This window comes from Rana temporaria, chromosome 2 (genome assembly GCF_905171775.1).
Source record: "Rana temporaria chromosome 2, aRanTem1.1, whole genome shotgun sequence".
In the NCBI taxonomy this organism is placed as follows: Eukaryota; Metazoa; Chordata; class Amphibia; order Anura; family Ranidae; genus Rana; species Rana temporaria.
In genome coordinates, this window is record NC_053490.1 from 229835724 (window position 1) to 229853711 (window position 17988).

General features: G+C 41.7%; 2 protein-coding genes across 7 annotated transcripts in view; one reads left to right on the plus strand and one right to left on the minus strand.

Annotated features, from left to right (window-relative positions):
- Nucleotides 1-4227: 4227 nt before the first annotated feature.
- TRAPPC2 (trafficking protein particle complex subunit 2) lies at nucleotides 4228-16033 on the minus strand. 5 transcript variants are annotated; one of them, XM_040336531.1, is made up of 5 exons: nucleotides 15925-16033; nucleotides 11644-11768; nucleotides 10452-10596; nucleotides 8263-8348; nucleotides 4228-4547 (listed from the first exon to the last, which is right to left on the minus strand). In XM_040336531.1, the coding sequence occupies exons 2-5, from the start codon at nucleotides 11734-11736 to the stop codon at nucleotides 4449-4451; spliced, it is 423 nt and encodes a 140-aa protein (XP_040192465.1). In that variant the 5' UTR covers nucleotides 11737-11768; nucleotides 15925-16033; the 3' UTR covers nucleotides 4228-4448. The 5 variants fall into 5 exon arrangements, with proteins under 5 accessions (XP_040192465.1, XP_040192466.1, XP_040192467.1 ...); XM_040336532.1 differs by having other exon boundaries at nucleotides 11644-11758; nucleotides 15925-16027; XM_040336533.1 differs by having other exon boundaries at nucleotides 15936-16022.
- A 69-nt stretch (nucleotides 16034-16102) lies between these two features.
- The window catches only part of OFD1 (OFD1 centriole and centriolar satellite protein), an 85121-nt gene continuing 83235 nt past the window's right edge, over nucleotides 16103-17988 (plus strand). The window contains exon 1 of one of the 2 annotated variants that reach the window (XM_040336529.1): nucleotides 16103-16272. The gene's annotated coding sequence lies outside the window, so the exon portion shown is untranslated. The remainder of the gene's footprint in view (nucleotides 16273-17988) is intronic. The other variant, XM_040336530.1, reaches the window with a different exon arrangement.

Sequence of the window (17988 nt, forward strand, 5' to 3'; positions counted from 1 at the left end):
GACCCCTGTACTGCGTCATCCTTCCCTCCATCAGCTGTCACCTCTGCCACCATGTCTCCCAATGGCCCTCCCATTCCCCTCCCCAGTGATCACATCCTTTTCCATCCCAACTCTCCCACCCCACAATTCCTATTTCACCCTGCTCTCACTTACCCCTTTACTCCCCCTCCCACCCTGCCCTCACCCCAGCCTCGCACAAACACCCCTCTACCTACACTTCCTAGGCAATATGTATCAGTATTTGGAATCTTGGGGGGGGGGGGGGGGGGGGAGAGAAAGAAGTATCGGTACTTTTGTGTTTAAAATAAAATTAATAAATGGTATCGATGAATACCTAAGAAAAAATTGTGCTTTATTTACAGCCTTTAGTCTGTTGGGATATGTCTGTACTAACTTTGCAATATTTGCCCACTCTTCTTTGCAGAGCTGTTCAAGTTCCGTTACATTTGATGGTGGCCGTTTGTGGACTGCAGTCATTCCACAGATTTTCAATGGGGTTTAAATCTGGGCTCTGACTAGGTCATGCAAGGACATTCACTTTTTTTTCTCCTTCAACCACTGTGTGGTCATTTTTGCTGTGTTCTTTGGGTCATTGGCATGTTAAAGGGTAAACTTTTTTCCCATTGACAACTTTTTAGCAGAGGGCAGCAGATTTTCCTCAAGAATTTGATGGTATTTTGCCCTATTAATTTTCCCTTCTATCCTGACAAGTGCTCCAGTCCCTGCTGCAGAGATATCCCCCCATAACAGGATATAACTACCTCTGTGCTTTACTGTAGGAATGGTGTTATTTGGATGGTGAGCTGTATTGGATTTCCACTAGGCACATCGTTTGGTGTGGAGGCCAAAAAAAATCCGTTTTAGTCTCATATGACAACAACACCTTTTTCCATGTGGCTGCAGACTCTTCAAGGTGGGTTTTGGCAAAGCTCATGTGTGACTGCATGTGGCCTTTCTTGAGGAGTGGCTTTTTTTCCCTCACAACCCTCTCATACAAGCCACATTTGTGGATAATTTGTGGTATTGTTGTCACTTGCACACAATAACTACTCTTCATCATAAATTCCTGCAATTGCTTCAGAGTTGCTGTAAGCCTCTTGGTAGCCTCCCTGGCCAGTTCCCTCCTGGTTATTTTATCCGGTTTGAAGTGACATCCCGATCCAAGGAGGGTCTGTCATACCAAATTCCACTTCTTAATGATAGACTTCACTGTTCTTCAAGGCATTCTCCTGACTTGTGTCTGTCCACAACTTTATCCCAGGGATCTTTTGACAGTCCCTTGCCACCTTGATTGATTGATTCAGTTGCACTATCGGGGACTGAAATGCTCCAGGAAAGCAATTTTCATGCTGAGCTAATCAAAATGATCACAGCTCAAAAGTCAAATGGCTTTGTGTGCCATTGAGAAGGTGATTAGTTACACTTGATTTGAGTTTACAAGTAATTTTTAAGAGAGTTTTTTTTTTAGTTTGTTTTTTCCTGACATGTTGGGGTTATATCTTTCACTTGGATATTATAAGTTGCACTGAGTAAATACAGCTGGATTAAAAAAAGCAACAAAATGTAATTATTTTAAAGGGAGATTCTTTTCTTTACCCACTGTATGTCTGTGAACCAGGAAAGTGAGAGGAGCACAATTAATGGTAAAAGTGCTATATTCTGCTGAGTGTTTACTACAGGTAATTTAATCCCTTAGGCCTGGTTCACACTATTGTAGGAATCGCAGCTATTCTTGCACCCGCAGTCAAAATGTGCAGGGCTGCCATTCACTCTTAATGGCAGCACGTTTGTGGGTGTGGGAACAACAAGAAACTGTAATGGTGCAAAACCATCATGCTATTGCCTGGCTGCTGTTTCTAAAATGGTGCACAATTCTCTTTTTTGCAGCCTATTTAATAAATGGGCGGCCGTGCCCTTGCAAACGCGGGCCACAAATCACAATAGTGTGAAGCAGGCCTAAGACCTATCCACTACAGAATACGTAGACGTAAAATAATTTTGCATTTGTTAAACATTTTGGCCCAGATTCTCATACATTTACGTTGCTCCTGGGCAGCGTAACGTATGTGATTTATGTTACACCGCCGCAGGTTTACAGCCTGATTCTCAGAACACTTACCTGTAAACTTGCGGCGGTGTATCGTTAAATCGCTAGGCGCAAGCCCGCCCAATTCAAATGGGGCGGGCACCATTTAAATTAGGCGCGCTCCCGCGCCGAGCGTACTGCGCATGCTCCGTCTGGTAAATTACCCGACGTGCATTGCGCTAAATGACGTCGCCCCGACGTCATTTGCTTAGACGTTTACGTAAATGGCGTCCAGCGCCATTCACGGACGTCTTACGCAAACAACATAATTTTTTTTAAATTCGACGCGGGAACGACAGCCATACTGAACATTGGTTGCCCCTCCTAATAGCAGGGGCAACCTCGCGCGTCGCGTACACTACGGAAACGACGTAAATTCTCAGCGTCGACTGCGCGTATGTTCGGGAATCTCGCGCAATTACCTCATTTGCATAGACGACGGGGAAAACGACGATGCGACACCTAGCGGCGGGGAAAAAAAAGAGCCTTACGCCTGTCAGATCTAATGGGTATCTATGCGTAACTGATTCTAAGAATCAGTCGCATAGATACCCGGGGCCAGATGAGGAGTTACGACGGCGCAAATGGTGTTGCGCCATCGTAACGCCTTTGAGAATCTGGGCCTTTATTTTTACTATTACTTACAATGACTGTTTTTCCACTTTTCTTGCTGAGTGAGGCACAGGTGGTTTAACCCTGCCCTTCACACTGGCATCCTGAGAAGTTCCTGTCACATGTTCCAGGAGGCAGAATTCCAGATAGTGAAGGGAGATTAAAATGGGAAGAGCGAGGAGGAAAAGGAAATTACAGTATGCAAAGAATAAAGTCTGCCATTGTCTATACCTATATCTGTAGATTGCTAGTACTAAACATTTCTAGAAATTACTTTGTTGTAATTTTTATGGTGTGAGGTTCCTCCAGAATATTACGTTTCCACCCTATCACTGGCTGTACAGGTAGAGGGCTTTACTAGTGAATTTGATTATACTAGCATCAAAGCCTGTTCAAATGTTGTAGATCCCCACACAGACATGCAAGTTGATTTGAGAGACCTCTGTGGAATATTTCAATTTTCTTTCATAAAAAGCATCCAATAATACCATACACAGCATCATCCATGTTGCAAATTTTATTCTTGAATATTGTGTCCCAGTCAAAATATTTTTGCTTAACAAAAAACATACATCTATTACAAGCAGTTGTTTTGCACAAAACACAATTGTAATGACAGTTCCCTGCTTGTGTTTTTATCTTGATAGCATCTTTTTTATATTGGTCCAAGCTAGACCCATGTAAGTATGCAATAAAGATCATACTTGGAGTTCATCTTTAGGCCTCTTGCATGTGACACTCCTGATTGAGCATCTACATTTTCAGGCTTTGTTTTGCATTTGTACATATTTACGCACATTTTTATGCGTGCAAACTTATTCTTGCCTTCTTTTTGCACAATATGTATATGAGCATTTGCATGCATGAGGCGTAAATTACTGACCAAAAAAGCCAATTTTTTTATTTTTACAGCTAATGGGCTGTATTTCAGCTCAGATAAAAATAAAAAGCTGTACTGAGCTTTTTCAAGCTGCAGTGTTGCAGCCATTACTCCTTGAGGCCTTAAAAGTGTAACTAAATACATTTTTTTTTTTTTTTTTTTTTAAGTTTTGGACAGTTGAGAGGGTCTACAACACCTGTAATTCTTTTATTGCTGTCTGTACCCCCCTTAAAGTAGATTCCCCTTCTCTATTTGTCCTGTCTTTATCATGTTCATTGAAAGTAAATAAAAATGGGTTGTCTCCAGAAAATAGAGGGGAAATCTTCCAATGGGAACACTAACTCTGGTGACCTGGGGGTCCCCTAGAGATTCCCTTAATTTGCAGGGATTTCCGCTAACCTGCGGTTTGGCTATGGGACAGGAAGTGAAGGGAAATCTCAGCCATAGGACACACAAAATCTGACAGGGGTATAAACCTCCCTTGCTCCATCCAAAATGGAAAGAAAAAAAGTTTTGCCTATAGTTCTACTTTAAGTTTGTATCTAGGCTAGCTTTTAAATTGTAAACCGGTTGGGAATTTTTTACACAGCATTACTCCTTGTAGCCAGATGAAATGTATGGGTAACCTGATGCAAGAAGAAAAAAAAAAGTCAATTGGTCTCTTATGTATTTCCACAATCTCTAGGATATATCTGTAATAATACATATTGCATACTCTTAGGCAATCCAGTAAAGAGTTGTCAATTGGGAAAAAAAATCCAATAAAAGTTTCTTGGAGAAAAGAATAGGATGTCGTAGCTCTCACAGGATGCACTCTGGCTCATAATGGAATAAATATCAAGCTTGCTCAGTTCCATGTGACTGCTTCATTTAGCTTAATAGATGTTTCTTGCCAAGGAACTGTATTTTACGATCGAAAGCAGTAGATCGTACAGGGGTGTTGGTTTCATAAAAAGGATTCATGGCAAACTGTGGAAAGAAAACAAAAGTACACATTTGTATCTACCTTTTTAATGAGCAAATACTAGGACTAGAATGAAGAACGTCGGCATTATAGGAATTTAATGTCCATACTAAACAGTCTGGGTGGCAGTTACAAGGAAACTATCTTTGTACCATACAGTATAAAAATCAGCTTTCTAAGCAGGATACATGTTGATGCTATTAGAGAAGTCATTGTTTTAAAGCAAACAAAACTGTTATTTAATGTATGCATGAAAATATTTTTTAATTTTAACAGTTTTGTTGTTTGCTTTAAAACGTGTTCTGTTGAAAAACAAACTGGCTGGCCAGATCACCAGGTGAAATAATGGAAAGAGCAAGAAAACTAATGCAACCAAACTAATGCAACCACAAAGAATTCCTGAGCTGCAATATAAAAAAAAAATAGATAGATAGAGATATATCTATATATATATATATATATATATCTAAAGACAGCTTTTCTTTTTCTTTGTGTTGGATAAAGTAGAGAGGGATTTAAACAGCTGTCAGGTTTTTTTTTTTGCTTTCCATGACACGTTTGGGGAGATTCACTCTCTCTTTGTCCTGTTTACTAATCAAAACAGGAAAAGAGGGTAAATCTTCAAAATGTGGAAACTAGTTCTGGTGACCTGGGGGGGCCTCAATAGATTTCCTGAATTTTGCAGGAATTTCCTCTCACTTCCTGTTTTGGCTATGAGACAAATTTAAGGTAAAACATAAAAATGAAAAGGGGTTCTAACCCTCCTTTTACTCTATCCAAGGTGGAAAGCAAAAAAGTTTTGGCCATAGTTCCACTTTAAAGTCATTCGGTCTGATTTAGGCCCCTTTCACACTGCTGCGACTTGAAAGTTGAGTGATTTTACGGCCAATTTACCGCAATTTCAGGGAATGCCTGTGCAAACTTGAGGTCTATGGACCTCAACTCGCATCAAAGTTGGACCAAAGTAGTACAAGGACTACTTTGAAGTTGCACAAATATGAATGGTTATCATTGGGGAACGAGTTGTCATGCAACTCTGATGTCCAAAGTCACACACGTGTGAAAGGGGCCTTAGGCACACACGGTAAGTTTATGTTCGTTCAGCCAGAAACAAAACTGAGCAGCTCATGAGGAGGACTCCACCCCCATGCCAGAACACACCGGTCAGCGCTCTCAGCCACTGGTAAAATGTCTCCTCAACCTGACGCCAGCGTTGCATCAAGTATTTGTCGTGTGAGCTGCCAGGCATTACAGTGATTTATCAGGTAAATTAGACTGCTTCTCATTGCAGAAAGGTTGTAGTTTACGTGATCCCCTTTATTGGCCAACTTAAGTTAATAAAGTTCAAGCTTTCAAGATGCCTTAGATTCCTTCTTCAGCCATTATGGAATTCTGGAAAACACATTTATACGAAGAGTTACAATTATAATTCAGAACTGTATAAAGTCTGAAGAAGGAATCTGAGGCATCCTGAAAGCTTGCATCTCTAATAATATTTTTTACGTTTTGGATAGAGTGCAGAGGGGTTGGAACATCTGTCAGTTTTGTGGTCTGTGCTCCCATTGCAGAGATTCACCCCCTCTTTGTCCTGTTTACCGTTATCAAAAGTAAAAGAAAATTCCAAATTTTGGGTTGACAGCAGAACAAAAACAGAGGGGAAATCTTCCAATGAGGAGACTAGTTCTGGTGACACACCAGGATTCTCTCACTTTGGAGAGATTTTCTCTCACTCCCTGTTTTATCTATTGGACAGAAAATGAAAATCTCGCCTTTGGGACACAGGTGGTGAAAAAAAACTGACAGGGTTAGAACCCTCCTTATGCTAACCAAAATGAAAAAAAAAAAAAAAAAAAAAAAAGTTTTGCCCTAAAGTGATTGTATAGTCTCTTTTGTCTCTATAAAGATAACAAACATGGTATACTTACCTTCTCTGTGAAATGGTTTTGCACAGAGCAGCCTGGATCCTTCTTTTCTCAGGTCCCTCTTTGTTGCTCCTGTTGAGTGCCCCCACAGCAAGCAGCTTGCTGTGGGGGCACCCAAGCTAAGCTGCAGCTCCATTCAGACACAGAGTTGCGGTTCGGCCCTGCCCCCTCTCTCTCCTGATTGGCTGACAGCAGTGGGAGCCAATGGCGCTGCTGCTGTGTCTCATCTAATCAGAAGGGGAGTGTCCCGGATGGCCGAGACACTCGTCAACATCACTGGACAGAGATGGGGCTTTGGTAAGTATTAGGGGGGCAGCTGCCCACAGAAAGATTTTTATCTTCATGCATAGAATGTATGAAGATAAGAAAAACTTCTGACTTTACAACCCCTTTAAGTAAGCCAATAAAGAGAGCATCATGTAAACTCACTTTCTCAATTAATTGATCCCTAACACAATCCATTACTTTACTACTGCCTATCATTGACATTTTTCTGTAGGTTGTGCGTTTTTGTAATTGACGTAATCTCAGGCAGCCAAGCATAGTAATCTCTATTACACACAAACACAAAATTCGGTATTCAAGGGTGTGTTTTATATTGGAAAATACAATACAAAAAATTCCTTCCACTTCCAATACCAGCTAGCAAGCAAAAAAATAATCCTACACCGTTTTAACAATTTCTGTTAAACAGTTTTTGTTGCATACGCATGCAAATAAATGTGGAAGCCCCACTGCATTATTAAGTGCCCCCTCTGTGCAATTCATATCTCTAACAGAACTCCCATCCCTGTATATTATATAAAAATGAATAAACTGAAGGCAACTATGCCTGGCGGTAGCCCATTTCTCCTTAAAGGTGAAGAGACCCAACAGAAGCCCAGTTAGGCCCCTTTCACACAGCAGCTGGATGACAGGTTTGTGTCCACTCCGCTGATGCAAAGCAAACACAGACACACCCCACTGTACTCTATGGGGCGGTTGACTTCCAACTGTCATCCAATCCAATCCAATGGATGGGGAGCCGATCCCCATCCACTGACATCCACCACTGCTCCATAGAGAGCAATGAAGGTTCCAATCAGGTCTGCTTAAAAAAACGTCAGAACATCTATGTGAAAGGGGCCTAAAGCACAATAGCAGAAATCAATTCACTACTTGCTTCGTATTGGTGCACTCAGGGCTGTTATAAATCACCGATAAAATCGACCCCATGTTTCTTGAAAATATATTGCATCTCTTTGATTTCTATAATTGTAACGCTATTAATAAGTAATGGACAGGTCTTTCCTCTGTACTTTGTCCAGTGATTGTCTGGGACAAAGAACTGCATAACATTATGTATGCATTTTGTCTTTTCTACCTACATGTCTCAAATGTAAATTCAGCAATTTTCCTTAGTGTATGCAACTGTTTATTTTTATATTGTATAGAACCATGGGAGTAATTGTTATGTGTAATATAACCACCACAATGTACACGAAAGGCCAAAAGCATTGGTTAATTTTGCTTTTTACAAAAGAAAATGTGCATGTTCACAAATGAATGTCTGCAGCTTGCTGAACAACCTCTGCGACTAAGTATACAATCAGTTCCTCTTCCAAAGATTAGGAGAACAATCCTCTCAATGTGCATTTACAGGAAAAAGACCTTGACTCCAATAACAGAATGGATGTAAACCTAGTATCTGTTCATCTATAACCCTACTGTATAGCTGGCCATCTGCTAAGTAAATGAACTGTGAATTCTCTCATAGCAAGCTGGCATACACACTGTAAAAACAAACATTATGCCATACCTTGATGTACAAGTCATACGCTTCATTAAAGAAATTCTTTATTCCATCTTCTTGCCGGACATCGTGCAGCATAATGAATCTCATATGTAAAATAATAAAGCTAAGGAAATTTAACAAGTGTTCACTTTCTGGCTTTTTATTTATTTTTTATTAAACTTTCTGAAAATCTAAATCCCATAACGAAAAGCCTATGGAAAAATCAGAGCCCAAATGGTTTCTAAAACATTAGCCATCTTGGACTGAAAAGATAGGACAGCTCAGAGTACTTCAGAAGTCAAAAAGTTTTTTTTCTTTCAATAAAATCAACTCCATGATGGGCTGCTGCAGCAGTTAGTGCTAAAGACCTCAGCACTTAAAGTGATTGTAAATCCTTTTATATACGCAATGAAGTTACTGGCCCCAGGTGATACACAGAGATGAAACAAATCCTCCTACATAAGTTGTACCTGTTGTCTACATCTGTTTAAAGTGCAAAATTTATAAAGTTTGTCTGAGGTGTCAGAAAAAAAGGGATCAGGAAGCTAAAATGACACTGTGCAGAACTCAGTAACGAAAGCCGATTGGATGGAAGGGATATATCCCCTTTACACAGCATACGGGGACAGAGTTGAGGCTGTCAATCAGCTGGAGATCCCTCCCATGTAACCTTTTTTTCTATTAGTGTCTGGAAAAATTGTCCGAAGTGATTCATGATGATAGCAAAGGAATTAAGTAGCAGACAGAAATGACACTTAGTACTCTGGATTGAGACAAGAACACACTATAGAGGGATATGCTTTGTTCATATTTCATGTCTGAAGTTAACAACCACTTTAACAACTTTGCTGTGTGGTTTTTGGTTGAAGCATTTGGTGTTGATTTACTAAAGGCAAATTTACTCTGCACTACAAGTGCAGTGACTGTAGATCTGAGGGCAAGATATGAAAAAAAGGGAATCTCTGCTATTTTTTTTTATCCAATCATGTGCAAGCAAAAATGCTCCTTTTTTTTCCTTGCAGGTCCCTCTCAGATCTACAGCTGCTGCACTTCCAAGGGCAAATTGGATTTGCCTTTAGTAAAAAACTTTGCCTGTCTTTGAATTTCATCTCTAAAGCATCTCTACTCCCTGGTCATGTTTTTGGGTGGCCCCATCCCCTTACTGGGTTTCATGGGGCCACCTTTGCGTGGTGGTATGCACTCCTGGTTGACAGCTACAGCCACTGCATGTGTACCACTTTAACTTTCTTACTATCTCAGTCTAACTGAAAACCTAGACAAGCGCATATACACTGCCTGCAAAGGTAGGAGACATCTGACCGGGTTAATGCTCCCCCTGCTGGCTGTATGTGTTAAATACAAAATATTCATGTGCAATCATTTATATTTACCTGAAAAAAAATTTTTTTAGGATGTTTTGAACATAATAAATTTGTCACACTAAGAAAACCACTGTTTTGTACTGCAGATAGTGAATAGAACTAGAACTGTGAAAGTCTTTCAAGCAAATGTTAGAATAGGTCAAATGGCTATTCAGGGAAATAACATATGCCTTTAAAGCTTTACATTATTAATCTTTTGTGTGCATTGGCATCATTCCTCAAGCAGATCTACTGATGAAGGAAGCTCTGTTGTTGAATGACAATTAAAGGGTCACTAAAGGAAAACATTTTTTTTGCTGAAATGACTGTTTACAGGGTATAGAGACATAAAAGTTAACTGATTCCTTTTAAAAATGATTAAAATAGATTAAATTGAATCATATAATGTGCCTCTAGTTTCACTTTCGGTTTTAAACTGGTTTCATGTTTATGTGAAGTAAAGAGACCCACAGAACAAAAACAAACAAATCCAGGGCAGTGTTTTGTTTTTAAAATGAATCTGATTGGTTCTGAGGAGTTTTAGACACACAGTAATGACAGCTTAGACCACCATGAAAAGCTCCCAGTACTGTGGTTATAAGGAGCCAGACAACCAGGAAGTGTGGCGATCACAGCAGAATTACAGCTACTTCAAAGCAAAAACGAACAATAAGGACATGAAACCAGTACTGCAGTAAGGTAAAGGAAGCTATTTAGCTAAAGAAAAAATTTCCTTTAGTGATCCTTTAATCAGTACTAAATGAACCAACAGTCAATTGCTATAAGAAAGCAGAATATAATTAGGAAATGTGCAAGGTTAACTTTGTATTCGTAGACTACAGAAAAGGATATGTCCAGCTGTTACAAAAGCAGAAACAAACCATTCATTAAACTTGTCAACTGTCTTGAGGTACATGTTGTTTGACAACCACATGTTCTCATCTACTAGGTCAAGTGCTGCATGGGCGATGAACTGGTTCAGATGGCGATGATCATCCTTTGAGGGAGAAAAAAAATAAATTACATTTAGAAATCAATATCTTACCGTCTGTGTATCTAGGTAAAAGTCTAAATGGTACAGAATGGACTACACCAAGCTTTCACGTTGCATAAACATTGAAGAGAAAAAAAACTCAAACTTTGGCTGGGCTGAAAACACAAGAAATGGCACATTGTGATTAACAGAAAATACCAGTCAGGACAAAAGTCACCAATAAACTGTACTGGTTTAAGTCCACTGTTATATTTTTAACCAAGAGCTCCAGAAGTACAAAGACTGAAGTTTAAATTCTGACCAGCTGAGTAGGCAGATGACAGGTCAGTGTCACCCCCACTTATGCAGAGCATACATGGACACAGTCTGCTCTACTCTATGGGCGGTCGGATGTAAACAGACCGCCTGTCCATTCACACCCTACTGCCATCTGATCCGATGGACAGAAAGGGAACATCTGTCTGTTTTTAGCGGATTGGATGTAGCCGGATGTAAACTGACACATGTCTGTTTACACTCACCTCTCCATAGAAAAGAATGGAGGTTCTAACAGGGTCTGCCTGAAACACGGACAGAACGTTAGTGTAAAAGGGGCCCAACTTTTATTTTGTAATACTTTTATAAAGGGGGGGGGGGCTAACTCTTAGTTGATGAGCCTGTACATTTTTCAAAGAGTTGCCCATTGACAATTTTGGGCGTCGTAGTCTTTTACCATTTTTTGGGAGCAATTTTGAGGCTTGATATCTTTGATATTTAATAAAGATGGCAATTCATTTTTTTAGATTTGACAGAATATTTGGAAAACATGTTGTGATTGTTTGCACTAATGCACTAAAAACATATTTGCACAAATATCATGCAACATAACAAATTGCAACTTACATTTACTCAACAGGTCCTCCGTTTTCAGAAACGATATTGTTTTTTTTTTTTTTTTACAATTCACTAATGCCATTATAATGTGTGTGAAAAGAAGAAAATGGTCCAGCAATGAAAGATTTAATACAAACACCCACCAGTGGAAAACTCAAAACAACTAGATACAAATACCTTCGACTCAGTCTTTCCTGGGGGCAGAAATTCCATCTCAAATACTGGGTTGTCATGATGTCCCACAATCACAAAATAGAAGCTGCCAGACATGTCAGGAATATATCAGGAATACCTAGGTACAACTACAAGTAAATTGTTATTATACAAGATTTATTTAGCGCCAACAGTTTAACGCAGTGCTTTACAACATGAGAGCAAACAGTACAGTTACAAGAGGAATCAGAGGGCCCTGCTCATTAGAGCTTACAATCTAAGAGGGAGGGTCAAGAGATACAAAAGATAATAACTGTGGGGGATGAGCTGAAGAAAAATAAAAGTACAGTTGTATAGTGGTACAGAATTAGAATAGAGCTCATAGTATTTGAAATTCCATTGTAATTTGACAAACCATGGTTGTGTAGGCCAGTGTGTTTCCCAAAGTATGGGAATTCTGGGAAATCAAGCCTGTCACAAATGCCGCTGCTGCTTTTCAGTTGTCAAAATACTGCTTCAAACCTGCTGACCAACCAACTACCACTTACTGCTATGGTAGTTGCTTAGCTGTAGAGCTTCATTCCTTATCTATCAATCAGTCTATATACCAGCTCTATGATGTACATGTTGAGGTTCATTTACTAAAGGCAAAAAGAGAATGAAGAGAAGAGAAAGTGGGGCTTGATTTACAAAAGGCAGATGGACTGTGGGAATATGGTAAAGCTTCACTTTGTAAAGAATACCCAATTAGGTGCAGAAAATAAATAAAAAATAAAACAGCATTGTTTACTTGCACATGATTGGATAATGGAAATAAGCAGAGCTTCACAACGTTCACAGAGCTATGGGAAAATGAGCACAACTGTACTTGCAAAGTGCACAGTCTATTTGCCATTAGTAAATTCACCCCACTGCATCTGTTTGATGTTTTTGCTGAATGGCTCCTCTCTTCATTCTCTTGTCCATCAACTGAATTGTACTTTCTAACACAGCCCTGACTAAAACACAGAATCAAATTATCCTGTCTGTGCCACAGCTAGTGCACTGTGCCTGTTATGGCATTCAGGAGACCTACTATGCTGTTGATCACATTTGTCACACTATTTGCCTTTGTTTCCATTTGCTAGACTACCTTCTCAACTGATCACTTAAATGTTTGATAGGCATGCACCAGCCGGATACTCCCTTGTCAGCATGTTTGGGTGCCATTAATTGTAAAGCCATTTGTTAAATGCAACAAGTATCTGAATCTGCCTTAATATTAGCTGTTTGTAACCTCTTGCACTCCTCTCTCTGGAAGGGGAAGCATGTGAGGCACAAATAAAAGGTGGATTTGGCTCACTCAGTAGAGGTAAAGAAGCTTTTTGTTTACTTTATAAAGCTTGTGCATCACATAGGGGGTTATTTACGAAAGGCAAATCCACTTTGCACTACAAGTTCACTGCAAGTGCACATGAAAGTTCAGTCGCTCTAGATCTAAGGGTGACATGCAAGGAAAATAAAAGACAGCATTTTAGCTTGCACATGATTGGATGATAAAATCAGCAGAGCTTCCCCTCATTTCAGATATAACCCTCAGATCTACAGCGACTGCACTTTCAGGTGCACTTACAGTGCAAAATGGATTTGCCTTTTCGTAAATAACCCCCATAGTATCTAGATTTGGAGCCCATTTAGGCTTCCACACGAGAGCCTTTAGAAGTACTTTACCTGCAGTAGCAAGAAGGGAATACACGCACAGTATTTCCCTTTTTGTTTATTTTTTATAAGACACTATCCTGGCTGTGCTGTCTAGCAGGTCTGTGTAAAGCTAAAACATAGTTATACAAAGCTATACATCCTTTTGCTGGTAAAATTGCTCCAAAAAATGTAATTTATCTGTGTATTTAGCAGTTTACATGGAGTTCATGCAGTATCAGTCCAATGCTGCATCCCCCCCCCCCCCGACACCTCTACACTGAGAACCGAGCCATCAATCACTGTCGATGGCTCGGTTCTCACAGCTCCTCGAGCAGAGAGCTGTAGACTATCAATCAGCTGCTCTCCTCCTCACTCACTGGAGTGCTGAGCTGTGGAGGGGGCAGAGCGGCCATCTCACGCTCTCAGCGGCTCTCAGAGGCTGAGCCGGGTGTCAGTCCAGATCGATTTCTGTGACATCATCAGAGAGCAGACTTCAGTCTGCTCTCTGCTGAAAACGGGTCACAGGAGTGCAAAACAAATTGCAGTCCTGTGACCCAGAGGAGAAGCCCAGCCAATCGAGCTTAGAATGGACTGCTCCTTTAAAGGATAAGTTAATCTTTAGGAACATGTTCCACCTGATTTTAAGGTGGAACATGTAACATGCTCCCAGTGCTGCAGCCGCACAGGGAGAAGTTCCCTGTACTAGCTGCCACTATTTGAAAACAGTATGGCTGTGCAGGGCTCCACCCATATGGCTGCTTAATTCAGACACACAACTGTGTGTATTTTCCTGTGAATGAACTACAAGTCCTGACATCCTTAGCGGCTGTCAGCTTCTAGTTCTCAATGAACTACCACAGTGCTGTGTTAATTCATCAAATCTTCCTGTCAGGGAGTATTGGCTTACCCGTACGGGATATACGAGGCAGCCGATACACTGACAGTGTGCAGAAGACCTACATGACATCAGAGATCTGCTGATCACTGGTGCAATGCTTTCCAGGCTACTGCAAAAAATAAATAAAAAAATGCACATTTATTTTTTTAAAGTGAACTTATCCTTTAAGAAAAGGTAATCTATAATAACTAAGGATGAGCTTGGCGTGTTCGCATGCTACTAGCGGTGCAACGGATCGTCATTGATCCGTGATCCGAACCGAAAAACATTGACCAGAACCGCACACACGTGATCCGAGGATTGATTTCTGAAAAAAAAAGTTGTTACGCATTTTCAGTCCACACACAGCGTGGTCATGGCGAGCGCAGGAACTTGAACGCCTCGCGTCATTTAAATCCCCTGTATGGGAGCATTTTGGCTTCCCTGTCAAATAGTGGTGCAACGGATCACAGTTGATCCGTGATCCGAACGGGTCACCCCCTTCGGATCGGCACACACTGTGATCCGCGGATTGCCGCGGCTCCAGAGCTAGGCCAAAGACGCGGCCTTTCCTAATGTTATGGCCCAACTCCAGAGCCGTGGCCATCTTGGTACACCCGGCGGCGGCCCTCCTCTCTGTTTACACCCACAGAGGAGGAGGAGCCAGCACTCATGGGACACACCGCTGGGGGGGGGGGTCTGTCTGTACTACCTGTGGGGGTCTGTACTACCTGGGGGGTGCCTGTACTGAGAGGAGGGGGGTGTCTGCACTGATATGGGTGTCTGCACCGAGGGGGTTCTTTACTGAGGGGGGACTATAGTTGGTGGGAGGGGGGGTGACACCATTTTTTTTTTCTGCACTGGGTGATGCCACTGCAGTGGGGGATATTACAGTGGAGGAATGTGAATATTACAGTGGGGGAGAATTTTTTTTTTTTTTGCCGATCCGAAAAATGATCCGATCCGTGACTCCTGATCCGAGGAACGATCCGAACTGTGAGTTTTTTGATCCGTTGCACCCCTACATGCGACACATGCAGAGCCCGCCAGGAAGTGTGCACAGCGCTGCGCTAATCACAGCCAGGGAGACATTGTCCCGATGCTTGGCTGCAGAGATCGGGAAATGTCTCCCTGGCTGTTATTAGCGCAGCACCGAGCACACTTCCTGGCGGGCTCTGCATGTGTACTATGCGAACACGCCAGAGCTCATCCTTAATAATAACAAGACACTACTGGGCTAAAACGTGTCCCAGATGATAGGAGATTGACAAACATCTCCTTTAATAACACTGTGTCGGATGCAGAACAACTTTCCTGTCTATGATTAGAACGCTCTCCCAGGAAAACCAAACAAAATCTAGGTAGCTGCGGAACAAATATGCCTGCCAACGTTTGGGCTAACTCACTTCACTGCCTGCCAATGCATGCGAGGAAAAATGTCACAAGTAAAAACAGGATTTTACCTCTTCTTCACTCCACCCACAAATAAAATCTGTCTAGAGTTGGGCTTTGCTGTTATATAGAAGTACCTCTGTGCACAATGTCCTCTGATAATAGAATTACAGTATAAATAAAAACACATCCTGGAAGTGGGTCAGTGTACAACCCAATGTTTACAGAGGAGATAATATGAGGATACATCTCCACTTATTATTCCCCAGCCTGACTACTCCTCTGTGCTTACAATGACTACCACCAAAACCCCCCGCACCCCATATACACACCGTATTTCCCTCACCCCCAAATACCTCTTTCTCACATCAACAGAGCTTTCCGTCGCAAGGCAATGACGTTCCAGAGCGCTCTTCCAATCAGATTCTCTACAGATGACAGCGCCGACCATCAGGAAAAAGGAAACTTTATTGACAAAGAGCATAGACAACGGACGTATTCGGGAATCGAGGCTTGGGACGCGGAATACGGCCCTGTCTGGTATTGGGCAGTAGAAAAACTAGCAGAGGATTGGTGGGGAGGTCCCGGGCTCTGCTTGTGATTGGCTGTGTGGTAGCTTCCAGTGGTCTCGGCGGTTATGAGTTGTGTGTATAGAGGAGTGCTGGTTGGTAGTGGAGACGACGCTGTGTGTGTTCCCTGCTGTAGTGAGTACATGGCATTGTCTTATACTTCTGTACTGGTCTGTGGATGGGGTGGCAGTGCAGTATGGGGGACTAACCTTAGTGTTACTTATCTCCGAATAGCTGAATTCAAACCCAGATCAGTTTTAGCTTACTGCACATCTTCCAATCTGATTGTACAATCCCCTTTTTAGCTGGTCATACACTGTGCAATCTCCTTTCAGAGTTACCAAAGCTATGAAATGAGAGGACAAACTAAGAAATTTAGTTTGTGATAAATCAGGCAGGCGCTTGCCCTACATAGCTGATGGTAGATCTCCAGGAAATTGTACAGTGTATGGTCAGCCCTAGATCTGACAACTATGACTACAGTACAAGGCCCTGCCTGACTTGATACAAATCGATTAGATAGTTTAAGTTGATTGCACAGTCGGATTGTAACATGTATGGCAACCTTTATAAATCCCCCCCCCTTTTTTTTATTTATTGTAGCTTCTCTTTTGTCTTTCTCCTCTCCAGGTTGTTCTCATGACTTGTTCAATCAAAGCAGATGTGAGCACAAATGCCGATAATCTCATACAATGTATAACATTGTCATTTATAAAACCTAGTGTGTGGGCATCATGAAACCCCACCCATGTGCAGAAAGAACACCGGGCAATTGTTTATGATACCCACTAGGCATTAAACCCAAAAACGAAAGATGAGCTCCGGCGTGTTTGCAAAGCCCATGTGCCGAGCACGCCAGGAAGTCGCACTGCGCTAATCACAGGCAGGGAGACATTGTCCCGACGTGCGGCTGCAGAGATCAGGAAATGCCTCACTGCCTAGGATTAGCGCAGCGCAGTGCCGACTTCCTGGCGGGCTTTGCACGTGGACTTTGCAAACACGCCGGAGCTCATCCTTACCAAAAACAAACATCTTAGATGTGGTGACTGTATTCGTTTTCCTTTTTTCTTCTTCTATTTTTGTTATCAGTAAGTCTGTTGTTTTTCAACGGAACAAGCTGTCTCGCAGTTACAGGGACGAGACAAACCATTTTTTAAAGGGGTTGTAAGGTGTGTGTGTTTTTTTTTTTTTTTTTTTTTTTTTTTTTTTTTTACTAACAATTTATACTTGCCTCCACTGTGCAGTTCTTTTTGCACAGAGTGGCCCCAATCTTGGTCTTCTGGGTCCCTCGGTGGCTGTCCCGGCTCCTCCCCGCAAAAGCTAACCCCCTTCATGGGAATCGCTCTCCCAAGTGGGTTAGCTTGCGGGCGCGCTCCTGTGATACAGCCAGTGGCTATAGCTGCCGACTGTATCACTGGGCCCCGCCCCCGTCATTGGATGTGATTGACAGCAGTGCAAGCCAATGGCTGCACTGCTATCAATCTATCCAATCAACGGGCAGACTCCGTGGAGAAAAGGACGCCGGACACGCGCACAGCAGGTGAACAGGGTCAGGTAAGTAAAACGAGGGGGCTGGGGGGGGGCCATCGTTGCCTGGTGTTTTTTCACCTTAATGCATAGGATGCATTAAGGTGAAAAAAACACAAACCTTTACAATCCCTTTAACACTGGCAGGGGTGCTTACAATGATCAGATTTTATCTACTCATGTAAAACCTTTATCCTAAAAGGGAAAAAAAACTGATTAGAAAGTGTGAGCTGGAGTTTGGCTTTATTTTATTAGTGTATTTAAATCTGCTAGTACATCTAACACTCTACGCTTACCAGACTAACAATTTTGTTGTCCAAAGGT

Bases quoted from the DNA above. Each gene is read 5' to 3' on its own strand.
- TRAPPC2 (XM_040336531.1), bottom strand. From the start codon at position 11,736: ATGTCTGGCAGCTTCTATTTTGTGATTGTGGGACATCATGACAACCCA. The intron at 8,349-10,451 runs ATATCCTTTTCT...TTATTATTTTAC, and splicing joins TGCTTTTGTAACAGCTGGAC to ATATGAGATTCATTATGCTG. The intron at 4,548-8,262 runs GTATGGCATAAT...TTCTTTCCACAG, and splicing joins CGTATGACTTGTACATCAAG to TTTGCCATGAATCCTTTTTA.